Genomic DNA, 20,624 nt, shown 5'->3' on the forward strand with positions numbered 1-20,624 from the left:
ATTTTTTTTATAATAAATATATATGATATTTATAATAAAGCTTTAAAAACATCAAATAAATATTTTATTTAAGTAGTTTGTTAGTTGCTTAGTACTTTTATAAAGGTATGCCTGTTAGGTGCCCGAGACTTGCTCCAAAGTGTCCGATATAGCTGCCTGGTGGATGGATATTTTTCCAAATTGTCCAAAATGTCTATAAGTGCATGATTGTGTTTAAAGATATTTACTGTAACATATTTGGTGCACAACCACAGGAAGCAAAAGTTGTTCAGATGTCCTCTGCCCCCGCTTTAAATGCCCTCTTTGGGAAGGTCATCTTACAGATCATCCTCAACCTCCTGTTTCCTATTTCTATGGGTCGCTTTCTGCACCATCAACAGACTGAGTGTGTTCAACCTTTTGGGCAGTTTTGGTGGCATGTTCTGCAGTCATGGCAAGAGTCTGGTTAACATTTTGTCCACTGTTTTTCTTATTTACAAGCACACCATGTCTGGACGTGAGTCAAATCCTAGGTAGGTTCCTCTCTATCTTTTTCTGTTGATTTAAATGCACTGTTTGGCTTTTAATTGTTTGTGAATCTATTGCATTTTAATGTTGGTTCTTTTTTAGTCCCTACAAATGATGGAATTTCTGGAGTGTTGTTAGTCCAAACCAAGACCAACAAGTACAGTTTTAATGCCACCACAGCCAATGAGGCATGCGAGGCTATTAAAATGAGAATTGCAAACCTAGCTGAAGTGGAGACAGCTAACCAAAATGGCTTACAGACATGCAGGTAAAGCACTATTTAATAATAAAAGCACGACTTAAATAGTAATTTAATAGTCAGATTAATAGTCAATTATAGACAATAAAATAGTAATTTAATAGTTAATTAAAATATTACTGTATATGATATTGATTTTTTTTTTTAGGAAATATGATTCCTATTTCTAAATGACATTTTAAAATCTTCACCCTTTATTCAAAAAGTTTGTAAAATATTTTTTAAGCATATTGCATGTTGTCAATTATTTTATTTGTGATAACGCAAAAAAAACATGCCATATTGTGCAGAGATAATTTTTGGCCAGGATGTCATACAAATAAATTATAAACATGCAAAACCAAGAGAGCAAAAAAAGTAATAACTGATTATGTTCAGACAGTGCTTTTTTTCTGAGAGCTGTTTGTTTTCCATGAATTTATATATATATATATATATATTTTTCATAATAAAATAAAACCTGTAGCTGTAGATTGCCTTGTTTTGCTAAAATATTTTGTCAGATAAATATCTTAACCTTAACCAAGTTTAGTGTTTTTTTCTCTCTTATATTTAAAATATTTAAAAGTAAAATAAAAAGTACAACTAAAGTATCTAAAGTCCTCATAATATGTAGTATTTTGCCAGTACTAGAAGTAATTTTTTAACTCTTTATGTTTCTTCTAAGAGTGCAATATGATTCTTTCACACAGGTTTGGTTGGATTGAAGAGCGAATTGCCGTTATTCCTCGAATTGAGAGAAATGAAAAATGTGGTCGAAACAGTTCAGGCGTTTCTGTTTGGAGAGCTGACATCAGCACAAAGTTTGACGTTTATTGTTTTAAACCAGCGGGTAAGTTTATGTGTAATATGTTTTTAAAAATGCTTTCATCATAATAATCAATGTCCTGAAATATGGAACAATGATGTTTGATGTGATTTGAAAGAAATGTATATAATATGTCTGGACTTTGGATTTTGTGAAGAACATATTATGATGATAAAATCAGTACATAAATCTGCTAACATAGTTTGTCAGGCAAATGTGCAACATAATCAGAATATGTCTCTCTCAATGCACCCCAGATCCTGATGGATCATTTGAAACAACATCAAGCGGGCCTCAACCAACAACAGGAGGAAGAACACCATCAAACAAGCATTATTCCACTGAAACAACCCATCCATCATCCATTAAGTCAACCTCTTCTCCTGCCTACACATCCACATCCACTCCATCCATTTCCTTTGCTTTCAACACTTCCTCATCAACATTTATAACACTTAGTCTTTCTGACATCAGTGACAGTTCCCAGGCAACACCAAGCCCTCTGTCTCTTTCAGAACTTCCAGAATCTTCCAGAACCTCGCCCAAGTTCTCAACCTCATCCCCCTCGACTTCCTCTTATTCATCCATTCATTTTCTTTTTCAGCATATAACTTCCACAGGTCAGCCTGCGCTGTCCCAGACCACTACACCTCACAGAGCATCTAGAGGTTGGGTTTTAAAAGTTACATCACTTTTTTTTATCACTTTACACATTAATTTGATCACACTCTTTTGTCGTTTTTATATTTTAGCAACTCCCAAAACATTTGTCATCATTTCTTTTGTGCTACTGCTCTTGTTGGCAGCGGCAGGTGTAGCTTGGTACATCAAATTGTACGTTTCTACTTGTATTTACTATTATTATTATTATGAAAGGAGACATGCATAGGCTATACATTACTGACTGGTCTATTCTCCATGCTTTTTTCAGCAAAAGAGGACAACGGTTTCCATCTTGGACCAGAATGAGGCCAAAACAGATTATTGAAACAGAGATGTGGAAACAAATAAGTGAGAGGCATTGGATGCCAGAACAGACCAGCAAAGACGACAACATTAGGAAATATAACAACATAATTCTTCAAATGGATCAAGACCCAAACTCTCCCTAAAAAAAACACTGTACTTTGTATTTAAATGGGAAAAAAAAAGTCCTGTCACTGTAACTCCATATGTAAAAGAGAAACATGCACATTCTCCTCTCGTGATCCACAGAAGAAAGCCCTGCAGATTTGAAACAACATTTTCATTTTTGGGGTGAAAAAGTGTTTTAAAAAAAACATGATTTGTTTATATTGTTTTTTGTTTGTTTGTTTTTTTAGCTTGCTGCTCATTTCATTTTTTTTTAAATAATCTTTTCTTTCAAATATTAAGAACTGATGTAAATACTAGTTTGTTCTTGGTCATTTTTTATCACATTTGAGCATTAATTAACCCAATAGGCTAAATGAGAATAATGTGTAGGCCTACTCTTTAAATTCCTTAGTTGCCTACTTGCTAGTTTATCTGCTTCAAAGTTCGATGTATTTTTTTACAATCGAGTCTGGTCTTTACGTCATCATTCCGCGTCAAAGGTTTTCTTGTTATCATCCTGCTTGTCATCTCGAATATTTACTTGGATAAAACAAATGTCAGCAGGTTTGTACGCATTTATTTGCATATCGATGAGTTCTTGTATATTTGTAGCTAATACTAACTTTTGGTGTATTTGCGTTAAGAGATTTATGTATTGCTTTGGCTAGGCAAGCTAGCACTAGTAACGTTAGCCAGATGGTTGTTTTTGTAGTAATATTCGATATACAAACATCATCGTTTTTAAGCCGCCTTTTCACATTCCGAAATAAACCCATATTGTTCACTCGTCTACTTAATTAGTTATTTTAAAAGAGTTCGTTTTTTTTTTTTTTTTTTTTGGTTTTTGGTACATCAAATTGGGCAGATGAGAAAATAAATAAACACCTGTTCTATTCGAAAGCATTGTTGCACATTTGTTATGAATGAATGTTTCAGGTATTATTTTAAAGTCTGCGAAATGTACCGCTGATCTCAATTATTGACAACTTGTGGCAATTTGTGGCCGTATGCTTTTTTGTAGCACATCAAGAAGTTCATATTGTTGTTAAGTCGCTCCCTAATATGCATAAACTTAATTTTCATAAATATTTTAGGTTTAACTATTTAGTGAGTGGGATGCCTGTGAGCTCTAATGAAAATGCTTCCTTTTGCACTCTTCTACATTACATTAAATATCTAGGCTACATCATCACACATTTATTTCCCCCAAATCCTCAAATGTTATTTAAAGGTTTGAACAAGTTTTCTAAGTTTTCAAGTTTGAACAAGTTTTCAAAGTTTCCCACAGTGCATGAATAAAGGAATGTCTATATTTTAGCTGCTGTGACTGGCCGCCAGTTCTTTTAACAAATTTAATCACATTTTAGTGAAGTTTCACTACTACACCTAAATAGGCTATCTATTTCGGTGTGACAAAATTTTACAAGTTATTTAGTGTATTCTATTAATTATAATGAGGTAATAAAATTGCATGTGTAAGAAACTACTGTTTAAAGTACAGTGTGTCACACTACAGGGCAGCGCATCATGTCAGCATCCTCTCTTGTCTAGGGCCACCAGCAGTGAATGAGGTCTAGAGTTGTTACAGAGCAGACCTCCATCTGGAGCCAGGATGGGCCAGCATCTTTCTGGCCAGGCAATGACCAGACTGCCTGAGAAACTGATCAAACATGTGGGGCTAGTGCGTGACAGTGGATACCTCAACTATGACGAGTTCTTGGGTCGTGTGGCGGAGCTCAATGATGTGTAAGTGAGGCTTTTTGGATGAATCAATACACAATACATCAATATATATAGGCTAGTGACACAATAATCTGATGGAGTTTGCTAAGAATATGGCGTCCCATAAAAAACTTAATATTATTATAATATGGAAAACAATACATTTAAATAATGATCATAATAATATTTTGTTTAATGTTGTCGTCTCATAAAAGCCATAATATTGTTATAATATGAAAATGTTAAAAGTAAAGCAAAATTACATTAATATAATAATAATAATAATAGGCACATTTTTTAATTATAGTGACACAATAATCTGCTGGAGTTTGATAAGAATGTGGCGTCCCATATAAACCATAATATTATTATAATATTGAACATAATATGTAAAACAATAACAATTATAGTTAATGTAAATAATGATAATAATAGTTACTTTTTAATTATAGTTGCAATAATCTGTTAGAGATTGATAAGAATGTGGCATCCCATAAAAAACATGATATTATTTTAATATTAAATATTGAAAGAAAAATAACGGATAAAAATAACAATACAAATATATAGTCTATTAATATTTTTTTGAATTTGCAAAAAGAAAGAATGACGTTGCTATATATCCTTCTTAATTCTAACTTTAAATCAATGTATTAAATGTAAAAAAAATATACACATTATCCTGTTTGACGGATGACTTAATTTTCTCCCACAGAACTGCTAAACTAGCATCTGGCCAAAAAAAACACCTTTTGTTTGAAGTGCAGCCTGGATCTGATTCAACTGCTTTATGGAAGGTTGCTGTGAGAATAGTGTGCACCAAGGTGAGATCAATGCACAGACCCATACATTTATCAATGGAATATATTAATATGATTACAATCTAGGGTGGGATGGCAATTGTTGCAGTTCTCTCTGTGTCCTTGTAGATTAACAAGGAGAATGGAATGGTGGAGGCCTCCCGTATTATGAACCTGTACCAGTTTATCCAGCTCTACAAAGACATCACCAGTCAAGCAGCTGAAGTCTGGAGTTTAGAGGTGGCAGCAGAAGGATCCTCAGGACCGCTGTCATCAGAAGACAGTTGCCAGGCCAGCATGTGGATGGGCAGGTACTTTAGTGACTGCATTTGTTTGCCAAATCTGCACCTGATGTAATGATGCATAATGGATGACTCATTCATTGTCTTACCAATCAAAATATGCTCTTTGTGCTCTGTAACAGGGTTAAACAGTTGACTGATGAGGAAGAGTGCTGTATCTGTATGGATGGGAAAGCAGACATTATTCTGCCCTGCGCACATAGCTTCTGTCAGAAGTGTATTGACAAGTGGTAAGAATCTGTGATTTATTATCATGACTGATTAATCGATTAGCTCACATAAACAAGGAAGTACTTGGCCTCATGTTGTTCCAAACCTTTATGGCTTACTTTCGTCCATATAACAAAAAAAGGATCAAATCTGATTCCTAATTCTGGTGAGGACTGGGGGGTGGCATTTAACATTTACTAAATAAACTGCAAGATCATGTTATGTTTTCTAATACATTTATTTCATGCACGGATTGAATCTGACTGCGCTGCACAACCTCACGGCGTTGATACTGTGTTACTCGCCCCGGTTGTGATATAATTATATAAATATACTCTGACGCGCTGCATGTTTCAGAGTAAAGCACAGCACTGTTCATTTTCAGTTTCGATTTTCAGTAAATGCTACTCTGTAAGTGCTGTGTGTTTGAGTCGGTTATAACTGTGCGTCGAGAATCGTTTTTAAAACTGTGGTTGTCAGCATAGAGAAAGTCTTCCTGTGGTTTTCTGCCAAAATAAACGCTCAATGGGTTAAGGTTCGAAAGCAAAGATAAAAAGACAACCATAAATGTTATCCATTTTTGTTATCCGGTCCAGCCTAGAGAGAAGCTTCAAAAGTTTAATGAAATGCCAGATACAGTTTATTATGTAACCAAAATGCCAATAATAACCAGAAAAAAAAATATTTTATGCACAATTTGAAGTGAAATTTGCCTAAAAAAACAAGCCTGAAATGAAGACTCTTATTTTAAAATGTCTTTGCTTTACTACTTCCAGCTGCTCACTAAAAAAGATGAGGCAGATAAAATATGCACTCTCACAACTATAATACATCATAATTCATCGACAGTAGCAAGCAATCACTTGGCATAAATGTGCGGTATTCATTGTTTGCAAACTGCTTTGAAACTGCACCAGAACGTGCAACAGTGCCACGTTTTGACCCCACCTTTTGAAGTTTATCATCACATTAAAGTCAGCATGAAATCAGGAATGGACCCTTTCTTTTCACGGACTGTGATGACGCATTTCCTAAGTTATCATCGTAAATCTAGTTTTTCACAATTTCATTGTGATTCCTGTTTTTGACTTTTAACAACCTTAAATTTGATCAAACTGAATTTTAGACTTTTTACAGCCCGATTCATTGAGGACTATATGCTACAAAAAGAATCAATTTAATTTATTTTTATAAAGTTTGAGAGCTTCAGTCCTCATTCATTTTTTTTTTTTTTTATATATATATGGGGGGGGGACAATTTTTCAGAAAAAGGGGGGGGGGGAACAGACAAACTGGTTTGGAACAACATTATACCAAGAAATAATGACAGAATTCACCAATCATTTTAATCAGCCATGACCAACCCTGTGCTATTGTGTGTCTATGCCTCATACAGGAGCGGTCAGAGCCGAAACTGCCCCGTCTGCCGAATTCAGGTGACTGCCGCTAATGAATCATGGGTCATGTCAGATGCTCCCACGGAGGAAGATATAGCTGGGTACATTCTCAATCTTGCAGATGAAGCCGGACACCCACACAGACCTTAAAATGAAGCACTGTGCCACTGTCAAACTCTAACTCCCTATAACAATGACCTTCTTTAAATACTTATTTTATAGGGTGACTGTTTATTTGTTGCACTATATAGTGTCATTCACTGGAGGCAATAACTGCTGATTATTTGACTTTTTGTTTTGGTCATATTATTACATCTAGTCAATTGACAGACTGTGAATGCATGTTGGTAAATTCTAGACAACATGTAGCTGTAAAACATAATTCCCTCGTTGCACTTGCCGTTTTATCTTGTTTGTGAAGTAATTGCACTTAATCACGTTTGTTCCGTTAAGGCCTTGTAATACCTGAAAAAACGTCACAGTATCAGCATGTTCAACAGTTTAATAGTATTGTTGACACTATAATTCAGTCAAACTTAATTTAGTAATGTTGATGTGCGTTTATAATCTAAGGTTAACAATAATTACAGTGATCCATTTGACATGATCTCTTTATCTGTGTAAGTTGGACCAAATGGTAATTATAGGGCACGACTCTGTTATATTACATTCATTTTGAAAAATAATTGGATCGTTCAAATGGATTAATGGCTTGGTTTCTTCTGAAGCTTAATAGGTTGCAAATGAAACCTTTATTTTATAGGGCTTCACTGACACTCTCAGTGGAGGTTGGTTACCTTTTAATTTCATTTTATTTTTCAGTTTGAAATCCTAGACTTTTCATCTTGCACTTTTGTGCGTATGAGAGAGACTGAGTTTGTGGGCTTAGGGAAGTCACTTGTATTATAAAAGATATGATAATGTATAGCTCAAACTTTCTACATCTATTTACAGTATATACATATCAATTTGTGTGGCAGTGTATGATGATTTAATCCAGTTTATCAAGATCTAATATAGTTTTAAAAATGTTAGTTTCTGCAATATTATCAGATTTATAGAGATTGGAACTGTTGTTAATAGTTTTATTAGAGAGAAAATGACATTAGCTGCTTCTTAGTGTTGTTTTGAATGAGATTTATTTTACTTATGCACTAAATTGGGATGTTTGATGTTCTCAGTTCTGTCTTCTTGTGTAAATCTTGAACAATAAAGTAAATAGAATATTTTCTAGTTAGTTTGTTTGAATGCTGTAACAGTTCCTAGTACTTCCACTGGGCTGCAGTGTCAAGCAAATAAAGAATAATTTTTCTATTTATCTGGAATATGAACTATTACAATCTCATTATGAAATGATTCAGCAAGGCTTTTTTGACACACTTTATTTATTTTACTTTGAGTGCAGTATTCGGATATTAGTGAAGATATGAAGCATTCAGGCATGTTTCAGGAGGCTTTTCAAAGGCCAACCACCCATACATTATACAACATCCTTACAACAGTTTAACCATCAATGTTGGTGTACAAAATGTGCAAGTTCAAGCACACAAGTCTATTTTGTGCCACAAAAAAACCCCGCCCCAGAATCACAGGTTGAAAACAAACTAGTTCATCAAGGCAAATTTTAATTCCATTTCCTGTGCCTTTTTTTTTTACAAAAACTTAAATAAAATAAATAAAATACATTGTTCAAGTCAGAATCCCGAAGACTCCCTTGTTAAGAAAAGGTTATAAATGTATGCTCCCATTTTCAGAAACCATGTAAAATACTGAAACAGTTTATCAGAACGTCCCACTTTTCTTTTTTTTAAAGAATAGATTTGAGATATGAAATATATACACATAAGGCACTATGACCGGGGATATGCCCATCATATAAGGCATTTAGTCACAAGACTCCACATCTTGCTACCTGAATTATGTATATCCATGGCTCTTTTGTGCATCACTTATAGCAAGATAAAGTTGTATGCTGATGTCTGGTCCACTCGTATGGACTCATGTTCTATCCTATCGATCACCCTGCCATGTTTACGGGGCTTGTGCAGCCAACGCTTCTGATTTGACGGCATCCACTAGGAAGCTGAGCTCATTGCACAAGATCTCGTGACGATAAGCCATACGGATTTGCGCCACATTAGTCAAACGGATGTCATTACCCTCTGGTCCATCCTGTAGATAATTCTCACCCAGGAAGTGTTTCTTCTCCTGCAAGGGAAATCTAAATGTCAGCTTTTGCAAAGGCTGATGTTAAATTTAGCATTGTGTTTAAAAATTAGTACTAGAAAACTTTTCTGAAGGAAATATTACGGGTTCAGTAGAAGTTAAGCCCAACCAACAGTATTTTTTAATTTTTCATAATTCAGTTACAGTGAGGCATGGAAATGAATGGGGCCCATTCATACATGTTAAAATACTTTTTCAATCTTTCAGCCAAAAGACATGAATGCTAACATGATTTAGGTGTAAAAAACAAAAACAAAAATTTACAACTTCACCGCCATATGGCAATGCAATAACATAAATTCCCAAAAAAATTCCTTAAATTACTGTAAAAATAGTTTAAACGGCTTTACAGCTCAAATAATATAAGTGTTAACAGAAGAATTAAAGGTAGGCCTACACCAATTTTTGCCGCTCTAGAGGTTAATAAGCAAAACTGCGGAGCTACTTATATTTATATGCGGAGCTACTTATATTTACTAATAAACATTGTAGCCGGAGCTACTTTTTTTTTTTTTTTTTTTTTTTTTTTTTTTTGGTCAATCTGAACCTATAATATTCCTTAGTGGTTAGGACACAGAGAGAGAGAGAGAGAAAGTACCTGGTGAGATAGGCCGCTCTGAAGCACACTATTTCTGGCGATCTCACACACATCGCATGTGCTCAGTTTCCACAGTTGTGCCGCTATGGCGTACTCCTCCATCAAGGCTTCCTAAAGACACATAAACAACAGAATCACATCACCTGACTGCTCGAGACGATTGTACTCAAAGTAGATTAATAATTAACTCATTCAGTGTTGGCAGTGTTTGTTGCTATGCGAGTCATTCACAGGAACTGCTTTCCCAGACCTTTGTGTAGTGGAACTGTAATGGGTCATCCGTGGAGAGGGACACACACAGTCCCTTTTGCAGGAATTCCCGGAGGGGATTTTTGGAATACTCCAGGAACAGGCTATTGTTACTGAGCGGAGACATGGCAATGGGCACCTGGGCCAAGTAAAACAGGTACTGCAGCACAGGACTCTGTATTGAGAAATGAACAAGAAAAATGTTAGACCACTAGAAAAGACTACATCTGATGATTTCCAAGTTTTTGTGTGTGTGTGTGTGTTAAATTACTTAGTATATATGGCTCAATGATAATGATGGCCAGTTGACAGAACAGAACTGTCACTTGTTCTATTGGCTCAGTATTGTATCTTCTTTTTTTTCTTTTTTGTCAACTAGGTGAATCTATCTGGCTTACATAAATAAGGGGCCTTTTTTCTACAAAATTGCAAGAATGACTTAGTATGTCGCCATGTGTGTCATAATTTTCCAGCAAAGAGAAAAAAATATTTTCTGTATAATTATAATAACAGATTTTTTAAATCCTAAAATAAATATTAATTAATTATATTAAAAAAACTATACATTTACAAATACAATAAAAATGTAAAAATAATTATTTGTAATTATACATTTAAATTCGTGGCAAGGAGCTTTGCATCCCTGTCATACATTGTCTCTCTTATTTGTCAGTCTTTGATTTTGCAAAGGGACACAGTTCTGTTTAGCCAAAATGAGCAGATGCCTTATACGAGTGTAAATGGTGCAAATTTATTTGTAATTATACATTTAAATTCATGCTTTTTTTGGTGGCACTGGCAGTGAACAGTACCCCAAACGGGGAAAGCTGAAACGATCCTTACTGTTGAAAGTGGTGAATTAATTGTTTATTTGGTGGATTCTGAACTACACTGCCAATGGGTGTAATGTTGTGTGGTTTGATGTGAACACAATTCGTCTTAGAGACTGACCTTCTTCAGGTTGAGTCCATGAGAGATGTTGTCAGCTGTGAGGAAGGCTGACACCAGATGGGTGATGGATCCTGCCTCGCCACAGTGAGGACGGAACTGGAAGGTATTGAGACCACGTTCCCTGCAACAACAAAAAAATATATTTATACATTCACTATTTAATATGGTATGTGACTTCAGTTATAAATCTTTTGGCTAAATTTGAAGGGAATACAATGGGTTATAGATCTGAAATCAGAGCTTGATCTTTACAGTGACTTACTTTCGTAGGTTGTTGAGGACCATGATGTTGGCATACATGTGGAAGAGGTAGTAAGTGTATGGTGGGTTTTCCTCCATGGTCCACTCTTCCGGTTTTGGACTCTTATAGGTGAATACGTGATTACTGGTTTTGGACTCATCATCCACACTGTCAAACCCTGTCACCTGCAGAAAAAACATAGAAATCTTTTTGACAATTTCACAGTCACTTTTTGCACTCGTTTTCCTTAAAGGTTGCAGGCTGCAGCTTTATATTTACATAAAGACTAGGCAAGGTGACTTCCTTTGACTTTGATGACAATCCTTTGAAAAAAATCGACCACACAATGAATACATTACTGAGTTGGGGGGAATTCAACCACATCTGTTTTTTTTGTGTGTGTGTGTGTGATTTTATCATACATGACTATTTTTCATGGACTCATATTCATCTGAGAACTGTTTAATTGTTCATAAGGGATTTGGCATTGAAGTCTTTATTCCCTACTAAAATGACTGTTTTGTGTTTAAGCTGTTAATGTCAGGGTTATGTCACTTCGGTTTGTTTATTCTTGGTTTGGTGACAGAGCTCTGACACTGCTATTGAGCGTGCGGTTCCGAGTTGGCCGTGAGTGTTCTCATTAGCTGCGTGTTCGTGTCTTGTTTGGTGTGAGCACATGGCTTGTCATGTTTGTTTCTTTGTGCCAAATGCCTTTCTTTGCACCCTGCCCTTCTTGTTATCTGATTACTGGTTCAGTCGTCCCACCTGCTCTCCCTCGTTACCTGCCTTGTTTGCTCCCTATTCTCCTTGTATTCAGTCCTGGGCCAGTTTGTTGCCTTATATCCCTTGTGTCCTGATCCCTGATGCCATGTCATGTCCTGCCAAGTCAATCTGACCGGTCCTGTGTCCCCCCATGGGATATTTTATTTTTATTTTTCTGTCCTCGCCTCATCCCTTACCTCAACCCTGACAGTTAATTGCACTGGTGGTGTTAAAATGTTCTGCTCTGCTCTGACTGGTCTTGTCAGCTCAACAAAACTCTGATGAAACACTTACGTGTTTCAGGAAAACATGCGTTTCTTTGTGCTTCTGAGGGTTAACGGTGGCCTGGAACAGTGGGAGGAAGATGTTCTCCAGCATCTTGGCGAAGTTGGGAACAATCTTCTTTGATCTGAAAATGTCACTAAAAACAAAGTACACAAGTCAAGAATATTTGCTTTTAGAAATACTGGATATGAATTATGAGCAAGTATGAGTAAAAATATAGTATGAGTGGGGAAATCATATATGTTGCAGAGTTGTGCCATTCAGAATTGAATTGAGAATGCCTTTTAAGTTCATTCATTCAAAGGATGCAGAATTTTCATTTGAATTTAGAAAAACTTGCATACATTGGTTTGAACATTAGGTAGTCTAATATTAATAACCCTGGTCTACAGCCAAAATGCTTCTGAAATAAATGTAGTCAAACTTGACTAATTCTGGATCACCGTGAACTAAAATGATGCTTAAAATTGTTGATTTGCTCTAGTTTTCAAGATATGCTATTAGGTCAGTATACGACCCTTGACTTGGGAATGGCAGAGGATACATGAGTAATAAAGGGAAGGGATCTCAGTTTAAACCTAAAATGCCTAAAATACATCTTTAACTGGATCTATAAACAAATATGAACAGTACTTGGTGAGGCAAAACAATGAATAGTTCAAGCTGAAGCTGATATTGCATCGTATTCCTTGAAGTCATGGATGATGCAAACATAACAATGCTCACATCACTCACCTGAACAAATTGCCCTAAATCAGCTCTAGAAGTCATTCAGCAGGGGTGTAAAACTGAATTCCTGGAAGGCCACAGCCCTGCAGAGTTTAGTGCCAACCCTGCTCCAACACGCAATCCTGTAGTTCCCTTTCAAGAGAACTCACGCTGTGTCTGAGAATTCAATGCTATGGGAACGCCTCTGCGTGACTGCTTTGTGAAGCACGTGTGAAATCAGTCCAATGGCATGACGGAACGCTATAGGCGGGTGACGTCATGACCAGGAAACTATAAAGCATACCTGGACCAAACAGCTTTATCTTCTGTGTCTTCAGCAAGATCTCTCTGTGAAATCGTCTATTTGGTGTTTGTCTGTCACATACACTTATTTGTATTAGACAGGAGTTATATAGAAAGATTGTAAAATGGTAAAAAAAAAAAAAAAAAACTGCATTTTAAATCGTCTGGCCGGTCGAGAAGTGGAAGTTTGTTAGAAAAGTAAGCTAGATGTTCACTTCCTGCCTTCTATGGGGGAAATGAATTAAACCATTTCCCTTCATGAGCTGGGTCTGTTTTTTTCTCCTGGCACATAAACTGTGTGGAGATGATGGTGGTTTTTCTGGTTTTGAAACACTTCCTCTCAGACCTCAGGGGCCACCATGTTCTTTTCCATAGAGACAACACATTGGTGGTCGGCTACATAAAACATCAGGGGGGCCTGTGGTCGCGCCAACTTTATAATTTGTTACAATTATATAGCGCTTTTTCTGGGACCTCAAAGCACTTCACATATGGAAGGGGGGAATCTCCTCAACCACCACCAATGTGCAGCATCCACCTGGATGATGCGACGGCAGCCATATTGTGCCAGAACGCCCACCACACGCCAGCTTACTGGTGGAGAGGAGACAGTGATGAAGCCAATCAGTATATGGAGATGATTAGGAGGCCGTGATGGGCCGAGGCCAAGGGGAAAATTTGGTCAGGATGCCGGGGTTACAGCTTATTTCTGGCTCCCTTCGAGCCTCTTGAGGAAGTTCCAGCAAAGTTTCTGACACTCAAAACTCTATTTCTCCTCGCTATTATGTCTCTCAAAAGAATAGGAGACTTGCATGCCCGATCGGTTTCCCCTTCGTGTTTGGAGTTTGCACCAGGTATAGTGAAAGCCTTTCTATACCCTAGACCGGGTTATGTTCCTAAGGTCCCCAGTAATGTGGCGAGATCTATTGTACTGCAGGCTTTTTGTCCCTCCCCCCTTCGAACTTCGGACCTGGAGAAAATTAATATGCTTTGCCCAGTTAGGGCACTAGATGCGAACGTCCACAGCTCTGCTGTGTGGAGCAAATCTGATCAGCTGTTTATCTGCTTTGGGTCACCCAGGAAGGGGTCCCCAGCGTCTAAGCAGAGTATGAGCAAGGTGATAGTTGAGGCTCTTTTGCGTATGAGTCAGCTGCCAGCCTTCACCTATGGCTGTCCAGGCCCACTCAACTAGGAGTATGGCTGCTTCAAAGGCTATTTTATCTGGAGTTTTCCTCCAAGATCTATGTGATGTGGCGGGCTGGCCCTCTCCGCACACATTTGTGAGGTTTTATAACTTGGATTTGGGCTGTACACCAGGGTCCCAGGTGCCGGTGTCTTAGTGCTGCTCTTTACGATTTCACACAAGACAGGCGTATAAACGTTCCCACAACGTAGAATTCTCTGATGCAGCGCAAGGTCCCTTGAAAAGAAAAGTCTCAGGTTATGATTGTTGCGACTCTTACGGCGCTGAGTCGCGCTGCCACACTTCCTGCATGACTGTAACCGACTTGCTTAAGCCTATCAGAAGGTAACGCTGTTTGGTCCGGGTATGCTTTATAGCTTCCTGGTCATGACGTCACCCGCCTATGACGTTCCATCATGCCATTGGGCTGATTTCACACGTGCTTCACGACACAATCACGCTGAAGTCTTGCCACAGTGTTGTCTTCTCTGATCCAACATCTCGTTCCCTTTTCAGGGAACTATGGTTAACTATGTAACCTGAGGCGTTTTCAAATAAGCCCGAAGGACTTGATGAGCCGGATCAGGTTTGTTTAATTAGGGTTGAAGCTAAATTATGCAGGACTGTGGCCCTCCTGGAACTGAGTTTTGCATCCCTGTCATACAGCGTTTTGCTCTTATTTTTCAGGGTTTGATTTTGCAAAGGGACACAGTTCTATTTTGCCAGAGTGAGCAGAGATGCCTCGCAGTTGTTTACAGTGCAGATAACTTCAAATGGAGCCCATCAATGCTTGCAGACTATTGCTATACAGTGACAAGAGATGATGAATACAAGAGACAACAAGCCAAGAAGCGCCGAGTAGACACTGATTAATACTAAACTATGTACATAATAGTTTTTTGCCTTTTGTTTCATGGTAAATTTAATTTATGTAACTTTTTGATTATTTTTATAGTGTTACATAAACAAGACAGGTGATAGGTACTATCTACACAATACACATAGACGTAAAGTGTAAAAACTTAAATATCATATTTTTTTCATTGTGTTCTCAATATATTTAATTAATTTCTTAAATATTATGAAAACATATGACATTTATTTTATTTTAATATATAAATGTGTATTTAAAAAACTAAATTGTCTTGCCCGTTTTGTTGTATTATTGAAGTTTCTCTGTCAAATTTCTTTAAATTCCTATGTTAATTGACATTAGAGGAGGACTTACTAAATCCTGGGCACCTGTATCATCCATTTCATGTTAGGGGAGTGCAACTTTTGCTTGATAAACCATTTGGACAGGCTGTCCCACTCTTCAGGGGATCGGCCGTAAATTGAGAGACGGGGTTCTGCATGCTGATATTTACTCTCCTCCAGGTTATGAGCAACTTCCTGCACAACAATGCAATTGCTTGTTACCCACTTAAGAAAATAATCTGTGTGCTCTGACAGTTATAGTTAATTCTTCTTGTGTATCAGGATGCGAGTTGATCAATTGTACCTTGATGAGACGTGCAAAATATTCTCCATTGATGTAGTTATCAGTTTTGAGGTAGATCTCTCGGAGCTCACTAGCACCCACTGGGTTGTATTTGGAATTGAATTTATCAAAGCGATGAAAGGTTTGTCTGCCCTGTAACAAACAATAGAGCAATTTCTTATTGTGGCAAGATCCATTACTGCAAGAAAATGTAGCATAAAAGCATCATTTGGAAGTCCTGAGGTGAAATGCGTACCGCGTGTACATCTAATGAGTCCACTGTGAGATCGTAAGGGTCCATTTTCAGATTGTCAAAAACCTGTTTGAGGGTGAGCTTCTTTCCGTTCTTCTCCACCACCACTCGCTCTGCTTCTGTCTTATAGGTGTCCTGGATGAACTTCAGAAGATGCTTCTGGTTCATGCAGGCAGCTGCGTGAATGTGCGTATCAACCTGAATATTCACAAGTATGTGTTTAGAAGTGAAAAGGGTCTTTATGCAGTAAATAGTGTAAATATTAGTGTTTATGCAACTTTATTTGAAATACCTTTCTGACATTGTAGAAGTCTCTGTGAGGAACGCCTTTCAGTTCCTTTAACTCTGCCATCTCGTTCAGCATTTCATGTAGTTCGAACTTGGACATCAGGAAGTTAAGCCTTCTGTGACAATAGGTCTTCCTATAAAAGAGGATATTTCCCCTAAATGTATTTCTTTTTGAATTTGAATCTGAATTTCACCTATCATTGTTATTATTTAGCAACATATGCATGCAGTGTTATAAATATAATATATCCGAACTCACGTTGGTCCGTCTGCAATCATGGCAAGGACGTGGCTCAAGTCAATAGCAAAAGTTTTCAAGTCAGGATACGGCAAGCTCCGTGGCTGATCCTGTTTTAAAGTATCCTCATTATCATAGACATATATGATTCCATCTTTCATCCTCAGGGAGTAGTTCAGATCCTGTGGGATGTCTTCCATACTGTAGGGATCCTCACCCTCACTTAGAGGGGGGCAGATATCTGTTGCCATGAAAATAGAGCATAACGGTAGTTCTGATGAATACGTCATATTATATTGATGTCCTGATTGAAATAGAAACAGGACTAGGTGTTTTTAGTATCACTTTCCCAGACCTAATGAACACCCTACAGTCTTTGAAACAGAATAGTACTACAGTAATTTCACACTTATGTCTAAAAGCTTTTTGAACAGTTAAAGGCAGGGTAAGCGAGAAACATTTTTGCCATGTTGGTTAAAGTCCTGAAAGCAATCACTATTAAGTGATCTAAATGTATTTAAATGTATATCATCTGTGGAAGCCATAGGACCATAAAATGTCCTGCCTGCCTGTCAACGTATGTATTTTCATACCTCCACACACCAGTGCGTGCGTGTCATGCTTTGCAGAGTTAGACAGGCATCATTCTCTGAGACTAGCACCGCAACCAAAACAGCAGCCACTTTTTACAGTTCTTCCTGAACCAAAACAACGTGCTCATGCTGCACTCATGCAACTACTGTAACTACTGTAATTTGGAGGAGATGGAAACATGTGACGTTATACCCTGAGCTGTGCATTTTAATGGCAACACTATCAAGGCCGAAATAAATCTGCAGCAGTCAGGTGGTACTAAATATATGATTGACATCTTTCTTTTTTTTTTGCTTAATTTTTAATGACTTTTCCTCATTTAATGAGGACAACTGGGTAAACACAAAATTGAAATGATGATATGCCCAGTCTTATAAGTCCAGTACACATTTTGTAGCATCACTGTTCTTTGGGGTCAATTTGACCCCATGCTCATTTAGCTGTATAAATCATGTAAGAAATATACAAATTGTACACACATTTGTTTTGGTTGTTTTGGATCATACTGAGGTCATTAAAAAAAGCAATTTTATAATCTTCAAAAAACTTCCCTCTGATTTGCATCAAAATAGCCTCACATGCAAGGAATTTGCTGCAAGCAAGGAATATTGCACCTGAAATAACCATTTACCGGATCAAGAATTCAAGGAGGAGGGGTTCAACTGCAGTGAAGAAGGCTTCAGGACATCCCAGGGTTTCCACAAGTGCCAGAACACTCTCTTCCTAAATGAGTCAACTACGAAATCGTGTCACCATGATTTAAAGGGCTATTTAAGTCAACAAAGAAACATAAAGTGCCTGACATAAACCTTGTTAAAAAAAATCATATTCGGGAGGTTTAAATTTCTACAGTCCAATTTCCCCCAGTGGGAAAAAATATGTTGGTAAATTTGAGGGTAACAGGAGGGTTAAGTTGTATATGATCATTATTATTGTAATGGTATGTACTCTGAGACATGCGGTAGTTTAACGCCGTCTCTCGTCTCGTGACACTTTGCTAACTCTGCTGTGTGCGTTCATGTGTTTTCAAAGCTAGCTTGCTATTGCCACTCCGAAAATTGCCTACAATACCTTTAATTTATTAATGCATGAACTGTTCCCAACCATGACATACCTGGCAGCACTTCATCCTCCTCACTCCATTTCTCATTATTGGCACTCCTTAGAAACCTGGCTGTGGTCCTGGGGAAGTGGTGATATGCCAGCCGGGAGTATTTTTCTCTGATGAAGAGTGCTGTCAGCAGAGTTTTTGTTGCCTGTTCGTAGTCCTCGACTGTTGTCTGTCCAAAATCATCATAGATTAATTAGTTTTGTCAGCTTTTAGGTATACACTGCAGTTCAATAGTCAAAAGTTGGTACGATTTTGTTGAAAGGAGTCTCTCAAAAAATATTAACATATTACATTTTCAGCCGTCTTTGATGAATAAAAAGTTAAAAAGAACAGCAATTATACACATTTTGTAACATCATGAATGCCTTTAATGTCAATTTTAATCAATTTATTCTGTAATTCTAAAACTACGCATACAAAATAGTCTTTTCATCAAATATTAATCACTGTATAATGTCACACTTTCTTGCTTGCTTTTTTCATAATTTAGTCTACTAATATACCACTGCATCCAAAGATTTGATTCTCAAACCACACCTGTACTGGTTATGCAAATTATAACTGAATTTGTGTCAAACAAGGTGCGACTTGCTTGTACTTTTTTTTTTATATATATAATTATTTCATAGTTGTTTGGCTCAAATGATATTCCCCTGTTTATGAACTTTCTTGAACTTTCCCTTATATATTATATGTGACCCTGGATCACAAAACCAGTCATAAGTCGCACGGGAATATTTGTGGCAATAGCCAACAGTACATTGTATGGGTCAAAATTATCAATTTTTCTTTTATGCCAAAAATCATTAGTATATTAAGTAAAGATCATGTTCTATGAAGATATTTATTTCCTACCGTAAATTTGTACAACATTTATTTTTGTGAGTGAATGCAGCACAATTGCGAGCATAAATTGACAACTTTAAAGGTGATTTTCTCAATGTTTCGATTTTTTTGTACCCTCAGATTCCAGATTTTCACATAGTTGAACCTCGGCCAAATATTGTCCTATCCTAACAAACCATACGTCAATGGAAAGCTTATGTATTCCGCTTTCAGATTATGTATACATCTCAATAAAAAAATTTAAAAAAGACCCATGTGACTGGTTTTGTGATCCAGGGTCACATACTATATTATATTATATTACTTTTAATATGCATTTTTATGTATGTTATATATATATAATGTACTGTTTTATTTAATATCTAATATGTAAGATACTTAGATATATGCTCATTTGTCTCCTACCCCTGCACAGTAGTCTCCACTGATGGTGACCCTCTGGAATTCTGGGACATTGTCTGGCATAGGGCCTGCGGCTGTGGAAGGGGTCAGCAGGGGTGAAATCACAGACATAGCCCAATCCTGAACGGCGGGGATTTGCAAGGAATGGGATCGCATCAGCTTTAAACTCAGTCTCCTAAAATGGGGCATACAGAATAATAAATACATTTACCACACAACAAAAGCAGAGAGTGCTACACGGGTGTCTTTACATAGCCACTGGTGCTCATTGGATAACACTTTTAATTGTTGGATAGCCCAGTTAATGAAAGGCTTTTTACGTTCATCACGCGAGTGCCGTGGAGCTTTTCATCTTAAATAATAAATACATATTGAATATCACAAGAACGCAAACTGCGGATTAGTTCACTGACCTCCTGACAGATTTCTCTGACATCTGCTCCTCCATCTCTTTGCGTAGCTCACACTCCTGGGCCTGATGTAAGCCAATGGGACAGTCCTCAGGGACGGTGAACATGGACAAGCTGTTCTTAGACTCTTCTTCCTTCAGAACTGAAGCGTACACTTTCTCAGCCATGAGTCGCACTTTCTCGTCCACCTCTTAAGAGAGATCTTCGTGAACTGACGCGGCATTTCTGCAAGGAGTGGTGCCATCAGAAAGAATGTCTGTTATTTTTATAATTAGTCAATGTTCTTCATCATGTGTAACACCTTGTTATTGTACTGTGTACATGGTGTTCATTTGTTAAAAGTATTTTAAAAACTTTCATTACTTTGGGCAGTAACATTTTCCATCAGCTTCTCAATCTATGATCATAATCCTGTAT

The 20,624-nt window shown here is 37.2% G+C and overlaps 2 protein-coding genes and 1 pseudogene across 5 annotated transcripts; 2 read left to right on the forward strand and 1 right to left on the reverse strand.

Moving 5' to 3' along the window:
• Positions 1–378: 378 nt before the first annotated feature.
• Positions 379–2,714, forward strand: lyve1b (lymphatic vessel endothelial hyaluronic receptor 1b). Of its 2 annotated transcripts, XM_079620751.1 has the most exons (6): positions 379–512; positions 610–775; positions 1,459–1,598; positions 1,832–2,242; positions 2,327–2,408; positions 2,506–2,714. In XM_079620751.1, the coding sequence occupies exons 1-6, from the start codon at positions 431–433 to the stop codon at positions 2,684–2,686; spliced, it is 1,062 nt and encodes a 353-aa protein (XP_079476877.1). In that variant the 5' UTR covers positions 379–430; the 3' UTR covers positions 2,687–2,714. The 2 variants fall into 2 exon arrangements, with proteins under 2 accessions (XP_079476877.1, XP_079476876.1); XM_079620750.1 differs by having other exon boundaries at positions 392–512; positions 1,832–2,408.
• Positions 2,715–3,083: 369 nt separating this feature from the next.
• rnf141 (ring finger protein 141) lies at positions 3,084–8,476 on the forward strand. Of its 2 annotated transcripts, none has more exons than XM_079620753.1 (6): positions 3,084–3,212; positions 4,165–4,394; positions 5,086–5,194; positions 5,300–5,481; positions 5,595–5,702; positions 7,079–8,408. In XM_079620753.1, exons 2-6 carry the CDS (start codon positions 4,261–4,263, stop codon positions 7,227–7,229), a joined length of 684 nt encoding a protein of 227 aa, XP_079476879.1. In that variant the 5' UTR covers positions 3,084–3,212; positions 4,165–4,260; the 3' UTR covers positions 7,230–8,408. The 2 variants fall into 2 exon arrangements, with proteins under 2 accessions (XP_079476879.1, XP_079476878.1); XM_079620752.1 differs by having other exon boundaries at positions 3,120–3,212; positions 4,200–4,394; positions 7,079–8,476.
• A 634-nt stretch (positions 8,477–9,110) lies between these two features.
• LOC307002835 (AMP deaminase 3-like) lies at positions 9,111–20,445 on the reverse strand (annotated as a pseudogene). Its single transcript, XR_013800693.1, has 14 exons — positions 20,211–20,445; positions 19,801–19,972; positions 18,553–18,718; positions 16,866–17,085; positions 16,611–16,740; positions 16,322–16,516; positions 16,087–16,218; positions 15,814–15,977; positions 12,401–12,527; positions 11,366–11,529; positions 11,104–11,224; positions 10,154–10,327; positions 9,904–10,014; positions 9,111–9,287 (listed from the first exon to the last, which is right to left on the reverse strand). The product of XR_013800693.1 is annotated as an AMP deaminase 3-like (transcript).
• Between the last annotated feature and the right edge of the window lie 179 nt (positions 20,446–20,624).

The sequence above is a fragment of the Phoxinus phoxinus genome, assembly GCF_949152265.1.
Source record: "Phoxinus phoxinus genome assembly, chromosome: 8".
NCBI classification, from domain to species: domain Eukaryota; kingdom Metazoa; phylum Chordata; class Actinopteri; order Cypriniformes; family Leuciscidae; genus Phoxinus; species Phoxinus phoxinus.